This window comes from Anthonomus grandis, chromosome 1 (assembly GCF_022605725.1).
Source record: "Anthonomus grandis grandis chromosome 1, icAntGran1.3, whole genome shotgun sequence".
NCBI classification, from domain to species: Eukaryota; Metazoa; Arthropoda; class Insecta; order Coleoptera; family Curculionidae; genus Anthonomus; species Anthonomus grandis.
In genome coordinates this window covers 51951286-51962320 of record NC_065546.1, presented here as the reverse complement: position 1 = coordinate 51962320, position 11035 = coordinate 51951286, and the positions used below count along the sequence as shown (strand labels likewise).

The window sequence follows — 11035 nt, the reverse complement described above, 5'->3', positions numbered from 1 at the left end:
ACAATAGGATGTTTTAGAAATAATGAAATTTTTATTTTTCATTTATTGCAACTACTACAGTTACTTTTGAAACGCCACAACTTTTATAAGTTTATGTTGATTAACCAGTTAGCAACCAATCTCTTTGCCTTTAATTTTCTCGAAAACCATCGTTCTGGGCGATGTGTAACAAGAGTTCCTTTTTGTAGGAAAAAGTATGCAGTTTTCAAAAAGTGAATCCACGTTACATTGTATTTTTTTTACACTATTTCAATGACATCCTGGATTAGGCCATCCCCAGAGCAATAAAAAGCTATTGTCCATCAAAAGACGTACAAACATTCAAAAAATATATAAACTATAGTCGTTCTGATTCTTAAACAGAACTAGCAACAACTTATGTAATTACAAGATTTAAAAAAAAATTAAATAAATATAGAAAATACTTTTTTCTACTTCCCAGGGTGTATAAAGTTTCACTTTTTACGCACTAGTACGTAAAAAGTAATTTGACATTTAATTTATAATTTGTCAACAAATGTTTTGACGTTTTTTACCGTAAAGTCGTTTAAGTGCATAAAGAAATTTGATATTTTTGATTTTTTTTAATGTTTTCTTCGGTAACAGAAAAAAATTTGTATGTTACACGTGTGTAAAATCCCCTTTTTTATTCATGGGACTTGTCGCATTCATCTACGGCTCAAGTAAAGATCTATAAAGTTGACTTTTTACGCATTAGTCCCTAAAAAAAGTCTTTTGCGTAGTAAGCGTAATTTAAAATTAATCATAAAAATACAGAATTAATTTTTAAGGTTTGAAGATAATTTATTATTAACATTTAAAAAGAGAAATACATTCCTGGACAGGTTCTATTAACGCCTTAAACTTTATTTATGAAAGGCACTACATAAATTTTCCAGAGATTAATTTTAAAAATAAAACGTATACCATTCGAAAAAACTAGTTTTAGTTCTTTGATGCTGTTTCTCAATTTTTAAAGTGTCTTTTGTTGGCATTAATTCTTACTCTATTTTATTACTTACCTTTTCATTTTAATTTTATTTTGTTTTATGAAAATAAGAAATAACTGTATATATATTTATAATGTGTAAATGATAATAACACTGAAAAATATGCTAATTTAAGAAACTGTCGGGTTCGAGGATTAACATTCGCATTGAATTTCGACTGTATTAGATTTAAATAATTAAACTGATAACTGCTCCCTTTGGTGGCATCAATGGAAACGCAGGTAATATGATTTTTATAATAGTGCAGAAAATAGTATCATTAATTTTAATATTATAGTATTCCTTCTGTAGTTTTTACTTCATTGTAAAAAAAATTAAATCCCCTTAGTAGAAAAGTTACAATTATGTCCAGAATTTTCCCGTAATTCGCATTAATCGGTGGTAATTCCTTTTTGTCCGGTGATTTCTGAGATATAACAGCCCATCTTCATGAAAGACTCTGTATAGGTGGGACTAACTCAACCAAACAGAGAAATGTTACGAAGCTAAACCTTAATTTCAAATTTTTACAAATGATCTTAAAAGGGAAAAATGAAATAAAAATATCCAGTACAACTCAGTGTTAATAATTTACTAAAATTAATTCTATCTAAATAGGACTAACATTATTTAAGTGTAATTTTTACTAAATGAGATACAACACTCATGCTATAATAGAAAGAATTAACTCCCTATTGTAACACAAACATATTTTTGTACGTATTTTAAATAGTTTAATTTTTCATAGACAAATTTTATTAACATATTCTAAGAGGATAAATAATTATGTTATAAATTTTTTCTTAAAAATTATTTTATCACATTTTCGTTCGTTAAAATGCTGGTGGCAAATTATAACGTGGATTTCCATCGCCATCGTGGAGTTTTTCCACAATAAAAAAAAATAAACCATGCGCAAAAAAAGACATAAAACTAAGCTAAAAACTAATAGGAAAAAAAGCTAAAAAATATTGGTTTATGTATTTTGATATTGATGCACCATTGATTGAAGGACATATACAGCTGAATGACATATATTGCGATTAAACTATAAAAAAAATATTTGTATGTGCTCAAATATACAGGGTGTCTAAAATACCTGTGTGACGTCTATCAGATGTAGTACAATTGAGAGTGAGTCGATTTAAGTTTATAATAAGTGATATACTAGATTGTAAATTAAATTACTTAAAAAGTTCGAAATTTGAGCTTAATCTGAGTGTTAGCAAGACAAAATTTATAATTATAACCATATTGTCGAACGTGTAATTTCATTCAAATGTTTCGGCTGCCAGCTCAGTGAAAATTGGGATAATATGCAAGAGTATGCAGGCTACGTGTTTAGTATTTTCTATAAAGGTATAGAGGCATGGACACTAACTGAAGCTATGTGTAAAAAGTTGGAAGCTTTCGAAATGTGGTGCTATCGCAGAATGCTCAGGAATACGTAATACAGACGTTCTACTTAGTATTGAGAAAGACCTTGAAATTTTATTCGATATTAAAAAACGTAAACTTCAGTATTCCACACATTCAGGCCACATTTTGAGAAACGAAGAATACGAGCTTTTAACTTATAATAGAAGACAAACGAGGCCCAGGTCGTAGGCGTACTTCATGGCTCAAAAATCTCAGACAATGACTTAAATTTAGTGCATAAGGTGCAAATAGCGCCAGCGATAGCCAACGTTTGAAGAGAACATGGTACTTGAAGAAGAAATGTGATTGTGGTTTTTTAATACCCTGTGGTCTAGTTATTATCAACTATTAATTTAAGACAACATCTTATTTTCAATTGTAGTGTGTCTAATAGATAAAGACAGAATCTTTTAAAGACACCCTGTAGATATAGTTTTTAACAAGTGATTTTAATATTTCTGACTCGCTTTATCATTCAATCATCAGCGTCTACTATACATAAAATCTTAAGATCACATTCGGGATTAGTTTGAATTACTGCTCTAAACATACAATAATATTTTGCTTAGATTAGAAACGACGATATAACAATCATATTAGATATTTCAGTTCTAGGAAATGACAATCAACAAATAAATGAAATTCTTACAAATAAATTGTTATTTTTTTATGAAATTTTGAATTATTTTGAACACAATACCAGCAATATTGTATACTGCGTACGGCGAAAATCTATAAGTCCTCGCTTAACTATATTAAATTTTTTTAAGTTCTTAAAAAAATTAGGAACGGCTTTAGCAGTCCAGGGTCTTAACATCGCATCATGTTAAGCAATTAACGATTTTGAAAACTACAAAAAAATTGTATATAAACAGCAAGTATTCGAAAAGGTCTCACTATACTATAAGAAGAAAACATATCAAGAGAAAGTAATTTTTTGAAGCAAAACATACAGAAAGAAATTTGATTAAAAGAAACAACTTCAGAACATAACATTTGATTTTCAGGCGTACAAATACGGTGCATGATTTGATGCCTTTGATTAAACAGTAATGAAAATTCACAAAGTGGTTTATTTGGCAAAAACCAACAGGAGTTGAACGCTCTTAGTTCTTCTAGAATATACTAAAAAAAACTACTGCCCTGATAATTTAAAGCTGGATTTCCAAAATTAAAAATTAATTTTTCAAAATTCTTTAAAACAGAGTTGAGTGGATTTTCGCCGTACGCTCACGATATGTTCTCTAAAACATCAGTAGTAAGTTATCCATACTATTCGATAAAACAGATATATATATCATGTGTCTCGACGATCACAGCTAGTGAATGAATATAAAGGGGGGAATATAAAGTGTTATATAAATCCGTAAACTATAAATATGCTTCATGTCAAAATATTATACTTTCTTTATGCCACTTTTTCTTTTAAGGTTTCTTTTCAAAATACGGTGTTGAAATTATCTTTCAAAAATATACTTCCTCTTCCAGGTACATAATTTTTGTACAGAATTGCACGTGGCTCTTTTTTTTATGATAAACTGCTATAGGACTACTACTTGAAAAACATGGGTGCCCGAAAAGGTACTAGATTCCTATTTTCTTACTTTGGACCAGTATTAAATATATTTCAAATCCCAAGTAGAGGTCTCAAAAGATAACGGAATAAAAGTTTGTTAAAATGTTAACTTTTGGTACCAGGTATATCGAAAGGAAAGCGACCAAATGAACGTGACATAAAGTAAGTGTCATACTGACCTAGTTTAATAACAATTAGCTGGAAAGGATGAAAGTTTGCTGCTTCTCAAGGACAGAGAAATAAATTAGTAATTTTCCGCTTCTTTCCACATAAATTTGCTGCTAATTGAGTTACTTTAAATGTGCCTATTATAAAAAATAGTATATATAGTTCGCGTCGAAAGATGTAATGCCTGACTTGTATAAATTTTACACTAGTCGGAACCTCACCGGCATTCAACTCTTGATATATAATAACATACTTTAAATATGCGTTAGAATTGTAAAATATTTTTAGAAAGTAAATCCCAATAAAAACATCCTCCAACACAATCGATGTCTATTACCGAGACACATAATATACATACATACATATGGGTGTCCTAAACACAGCGTTACTTTGAGGTCTGTTAATTTATAAAAAAGTTACTATGTTGGGAAATTCTCTGTAATTGTAGAAAAATTGTCAAAATTAGTTCCGTTGAACATTTAAAACTGTTAATTGTAGTGAGACGATTTAAATTGAAGTGCTTGGTATTTTTCCACTCTAATAACAAGGCATCTTTCATTTTAATTTTCGACGTTTTAAGTTTTTTTATACACTTACCTGTTTTTTTCATATTGTGAATATATTTAAAATGTTTACATTTTTACCATATTTCCAAATACTCCTTTTTCTGATGGAGTGTAGATATTACTGTGGAAGACAACTGAAATATTTTGATAGATTTGGAAAGTCTGATTTCAACAACAAACATTATTGTTTCAGATAGAACCCCTCTATTTTTATCCCAAAAAGGTCACGATTGCATAACATATAAACATATTATCAAAGCACTATGATAAAACATGATTTATTGTTGTGAAAGTTTGTCACTTAAAATATTGGTATAAAGTTTCGATCAAAATATGCTGTGTTTCTTCCTGCTAGAAAATCTGATTTTTTATTATAATAATTGTAAAAAAAAGTTAATTTTCCAATGTTATTATCTTTAAAACTAGCGCAGTTGGGGAGAGGGGGGTAAAATGATCCCTGCGGGTTGAAATGATCCCGCAATTTAAAAGTTCCCATTTTATGCAAAATAAGCGTAATATTGGCAACAATGTTCTAGGCGAAGAGGTTATATAAATAGACCACAATCGGAATTGCGATTCAGTTCGAATCTAACAAATGCTACGTGAGCTTGTATTTTTTACGTTTATAATATAAGGTAAGGTATTTGTTTTGTTTTATTTATTTTTTTAACAATGTGACTGATCCATCTTCTTCTTACGTTGTTTTGTTGAGGAAGGGATGCTGAGTTGATTTGTGGTTTTTGTTTTCAATTAATATATGTCAATTAATTTTCATTTAACAAATGGTACTGCATGTCACTTTGGGGTAAAACGATCCTCTAGGCGTGGGGCAAAACGATCCCGTTTTAAAAAGGGGATCATTTTACCCCCTAGTTCTTACCAAATTGTTGTAAATCCTAATTTTTATTTACAAACTCATTTTACGTCGTATTGTTACAGGATGCCACGAACATATAAGCGAATAACCAATAGGCAAAATTGGGATGCTGAGCACATGAAAAATGCCATAGCAGAAGTTAAGCAAGAAATGCCTGTGAAAACCGCTGCCCGAATCTTTAACGTACCAAGAATGTCGCTTAAACGGCGTGTAATGGACAAAAATAAGGTAGCAAAGCTAGAGATAAAGTCACTTAGGAGCTGCCACCCTGTATTTTCGCCGGAACAAGAGCAAGAGTTAGTAACTCATATCCTAGATTTTGAAAGCAGGATGTATGGACTTACAACTCGTGATTTGCGACAACTAGCTTATCAACTTGCTAAAAAGAACAAAATTCCCCACAAGTTTTCTCATGTAGAAAAAGCTGCTGGTAAAGATTGGTTAAGCGGTTTTAGAAGATGACATCCAGAGATTTCCTTGAGGTGTCCTGAAGCGACGTCAGCTGCTAGGGCAAGAGCCTTTAATAAACCAGTTGTGACAAAGTTCTTCAATTTGTTGAAAGAGATTTACTCTAAAAATAATTATGCGCCTCACCGAATTTTTAACGTAGACGAGACTTCGATTTCTACTGTTCCTGGGCGAAACTCAAGAATATTGGCACGAAAAGGTTCCAAACAAGTGGCAAGAATTTCGACAACAGCGGTGGTTTGTGTATCAGCTGCTGGAAATTTCCCACCGATGCTTATTTTTAGTAGAAAGCGAATGAAGGCCGAACTAACAGATGGAGCTCCTCCGGGTACCATTTTTGCGTGTAATGAAAGTGGTTGGATGCGTACCGAAGTTTTTAAGCAGTGGTTTACTCACTTCGTATCTTTCTTCAAGCCGAGTAAGGATGCGCCAGTGTTACTTATATTAGATGGACATTTATCGCACACAAGAAATCTCGATGTTATTTTAAGTGCCAGAGAAAACTTTGTAACCATCTTATGTTTACCTCCACACTGTACTCACAAGCTGCAGCCGTTGGACGTTGCTGTTATGGGTCCCCTTAGTGTTTATTTAGACCAAGCATTGGAAAAATGGTTAAACCATCCTGTTGATTAAATCATGGTTAAATCATCCTGGTAGAACCGTGACGGTGTTTCAAATAAGTCAAATATTTTGCGAAGGCTACTTAAAGGCTTGCATACCATCAAATGGGATAAACGGGTTTCGTAAAACTGGCATATTTATATTTGACTTAGAGGTTTTTTCAGATGTTGACTTTTTGGCCGCTGAAGTAACCGATCAAATACCTAGTGAGACTGATGAAAATGTGGCACCAGGTTCCAATCCATGTAACCCATTGACAGATATATCCAATATAGCTTCTGATAATGATGCTAGTGATTCAAACGATCCGTACTTATCCTGAGCCTGGGCCCAGCTCAAAACGAGATGAACAAATAAATTCATCTTTTACAGTGACACCACAAGAATGTCGACCATTTCCAAAAATTCAAGGCAAGAGAAACACAAGAAAGAGAAAGTCTTGTGGATGTGCAGTCTTGACCAGCACGCCATACAAAACTGCGCTTGAAGAAAGTATCAAGAAAAAGGAAGTAAAAGAAGACACAAAACAAAAAAGAGAAATGACAAGAAGACACCAAAGCAGAAGACGCCGAAAAATGGAAATAAAATAAAAGAAAGCCTTTCCAACTCTTCGGATTCGGAAGACGAGACAAATCCAACTTGTCTTTACTGCTGTGAAGAACATTTTACATCAGTTGATGGTTGGATTCAATGCAAAAAGTGTTTAGAATGGGCTCACGAATTGTGTGCGGGTGTTGAAGAAGATGAGGATGAATTTATTTGCGAACATTGCTCCGATGTTCCTTTAGCACTAGCAAAAGTTCAGAGAAAGCTTAGGTTTTAAATACAGTTTATCTCGGTATTATACTGTCAGAGTATTTCTTTTTAAGTTTTTTGTAGAAAGGATCGTTTTACCCCCAATGTCGTAAAATGATCCCTTTGCGACTTTTATGATTTTGTTAAATTTTTAAAAAGTAAATTTTTTTTTTTTTGTTAAAAGTGTGGTTTTATTAAGAGAAATTACTCTTTTATAGGCCTATTCTGTCAAACTGAAGTTTAAAGAAAATGTTTTCCCATTTTAAAGTATTTTTTTCTTAGGGGGATCATTTTACCCCCCTCTCCCCTAATTCAAAAAACGTAGACTTTTCTCTTGTTCGAAAAATTAAAAAAAAAATAAAATAACATTTAAAAAGGGTTGCTATCGCTTTCGGACAACGCGGAAACCGTAGTAAAATGCTTGATATGTCAAAATAAAGCCACCTCTCAACCATCATCGAATTTTAAAATTATCCTATTTTTTCATGAGTTGGCTAGTAATACCGTTGACACTCAATCTACTCCGTCCCAAGGTGCAAGGAACAGTTGAATCAACGTTGACGAAAAGTCGATTGACAAAGTAGACGTTTCTGCACCAAAAATCAACGGTGAATAGACATTATAAAAGCAATTAATTTCTGGAAGATAAATGTTGTGTGCAGACTTGCATTTTTAAAAAACATTAATTATTTTTTAGGTAGCAAATATATTATAATAAAGAATGATTAAATTCGAGTGGAGTGACTAAATTACTTGCATAATTTTCTATACTCAAACTGAGACTTACTATAGTGCAAGAGCAACTTTGCTTCAATTCATTCTTCAGACAACCTTACTATAGTTAACAAGAACAGAATGGCGATTGTTAACTATAGTAACTATATAAGAAAAAATTGAAACAGTCTGTATACGTAGATCATCTAAAATCAACGTTGAATTAGAGGTCGAGATCAACGTAAAATACGACGTTGATTTAACAAACAAAAACAACGTTCCCTCAAGTATGACATTGTGCCGTCTCGTCAACGTTGATTCAAGTGTTGCGACAACGTAAGTCAACGTCGATTCGAAGTTTCGGATATTCAACGTAGGTTCAACTACACGTTGCTTCCTGGGGTATAAGAGGAATTTTAATTAAAATTTTTTATTAAAATTTAATTTGACTTAAACCCTTTGCTTTAAGTATAGGATATATAGGCTAGTCTATTTAAATGAACGAAGTTGACATCAACTTCGAATTCGTCTATATTGTCAAATTTTTAATATTTCGTACTATAATAGTTAATTATATAGTAGTTTTAATAGTTATTATTTAGTAATTAATAGTTAATTATAATAGTTTTCTTGATTTAGGGGACTAAAGAACAACTTGTGTATATTTTTCCTAGTTGATGTATTTTTCTTAAGCTCTGATTTTCAAAATTTATCAAATTCAGACACAATACGAATGTGTTAATTATTAGCAAATTGAGTTTTTAAAGTTAACGGCAGTTAAAATATTCTGCGAAATTAATTTTGACATTTCTCACATATATGGTTGCATTCTCTTTCATCTTAAAGACTAATATGAATTTCGCAACACGGTAAAAGAATCTTAAATGATTATCAAAAACTGTAATTTTTTTCTAATATAGTGAGTTTGTAGCTTTTACTATTTTAAAGATAGCAATAGTAGCATGCATGTATTTAGGACATCCTGTATAGACTTTTGCTAAATATCAAATTTCATTTTCATAATTTCTAGAAGCGCATAATGAACAGAATGTAATTTATGAACCAATTGAACCAAAAGGTAAATCATTTTACAGCTCTGTTTTTAAAAATGTATAGCTCTGACGGAGCTATTTTGACTTATTCTCCAAATATGCCTCTCAAAATCAACTACTAAAAAAATTATAGCTAATAAAAGTCATTCCCTACCTGCATCTATATACAGTAAAATTAAGAGAAATTGACAAATGAACACAAAATGAAAATTATTTTTCGCTGATAAATCACAAAATATAGTATTTAGAGCCAGAATAGGTTTGCACCCGCGATTTTTACTTTGTGAGGTGCTTCAAACTATGGTCCCGGCATACCAACCACGGTTTGTGAGAAATCATTAAAATAACGTATAAAATATAAAGAAAATCGTAGAGCTCTGCTGAAGCAACAGTAATTAAAATCGCTTTTCTAAAAAGGAATTTAAAAGCCTCTTTTTTAACCATTTTAGTCCATAGTATAACTGGAGGGAATATCATAAATTTTAAAATTATCCAGCGAACATTCAGTGCAACTCGATAAAAGATTCCAGAGCTTTCGGCACGACCCTTTTATAAGGAATTTTAAATTGTTTTATAACATTCGCAGCGGCACACTTTAAACTAGAATACTTCATCACGTCTACGATTTGATGAGCTTGCTGACATTTCAATAAACTGGAAAAGGTTTCGCCGTTGTTGTTTACTTGGTCTAAGTGAGCGCCGCCCTCTAGTAAAAATCTGGCGACACGGTATGGGCATGGATTGGCCATGGCTGCTAGGTGGAGGGGAGTGTTGCCTTCTTCGTCTTTTACTGTCGGATCTGCTCCGGCTGCCAGAAGGGCTTTAATAAGGTGACAGGATGGAAATGCACAAACTGGATATCTGAAAGTATGCATAATTTATGTTATTTTTTTGGGATTCTAATAAGCCTCAATTAGAATCTGTGCCAAAGTTTACCAATTTGATTTTAATTTTTTAGTTTAATTACTTTAAACGCTGCGTAAGTACTGGAATATTGATAAAAATTTAAGTATAGAGCTTAAAAAAGATAGATTCTGAAAACTCAAATTAACTTAACAAAGAAAGAAAATATGGTGGCGTATACTAAAGTTATGTATCTCTTCGCAAAGGGCAAAACACACTACTTGATATATAGTCCTATGGTTGGAACCTTTAACACTCAAATTACGAGAAAGTTTTACCACTAACCAGAACTCTTTATTTTAGCATCTTCTGGAGCAGATTAAAACTAAACTAAAACTACTTACAAGTGGCAGGCATTATATACTAAAGATGTAACAAGTATGTAATGAAGCATGGCCGAACAAATCTTAAATACTAACTAAACTATACAAATGACTATAAGGGATTGGATCTTTGTCCCTATTAAGAATGTTTTTTTGATTTTTGAATATTGCTAAACTTTCGTATGCATCTAATTTTCTCTTGTTATTAACTAGTAATTTTAAGTTAAGACCAGAATTTAAAACATTTTCTCAAAAATAGGTCTCTTTTAAACAACCCATTTCACATGAGCACACTACATATTTTTTAAATCTGGCATTAATTGATCTTCTTTGTTGTCCTATGTACTTTTTATCACAATCGTCACAATTGATCTCATAGATCCTGGATTTTTCATTGGTCTTCATTTTATCTTTTGGGTTTCCTAAAAGATTTCGTAACTTGGCCGAACTTTGATAGACCATTCTAAGACCTAAGTTTTTGAAAACCCTATGAAAGTTTGCTTATTTTCAAATTTTTAAAACTTGGTAGAGTTTTTAAGATTAACTTTATAGGTTTAAATA

The 11035-nt window shown here is 31.7% G+C and overlaps 1 protein-coding gene across 3 annotated transcripts in view; it reads right to left on the bottom strand.

Moving 5' to 3' along the window:
• Nucleotides 1-1566: 1566 nt before the first annotated feature.
• Nucleotides 1567-11035, bottom strand: part of LOC126743227 (protein fem-1 homolog CG6966) — a 70843-nt gene continuing 61374 nt past the window's right edge. For all 3 annotated transcript variants that reach the window (XM_050450223.1, XM_050450230.1, XM_050450237.1), the window contains exon 9: nt 1567-10109. In XM_050450223.1, coding sequence (XP_050306180.1) covers nt 9752-10109 — 358 coding nt within the window. In that variant the 3' untranslated portion in view covers nt 1567-9751. The remainder of the gene's footprint in view (nt 10110-11035) is intronic.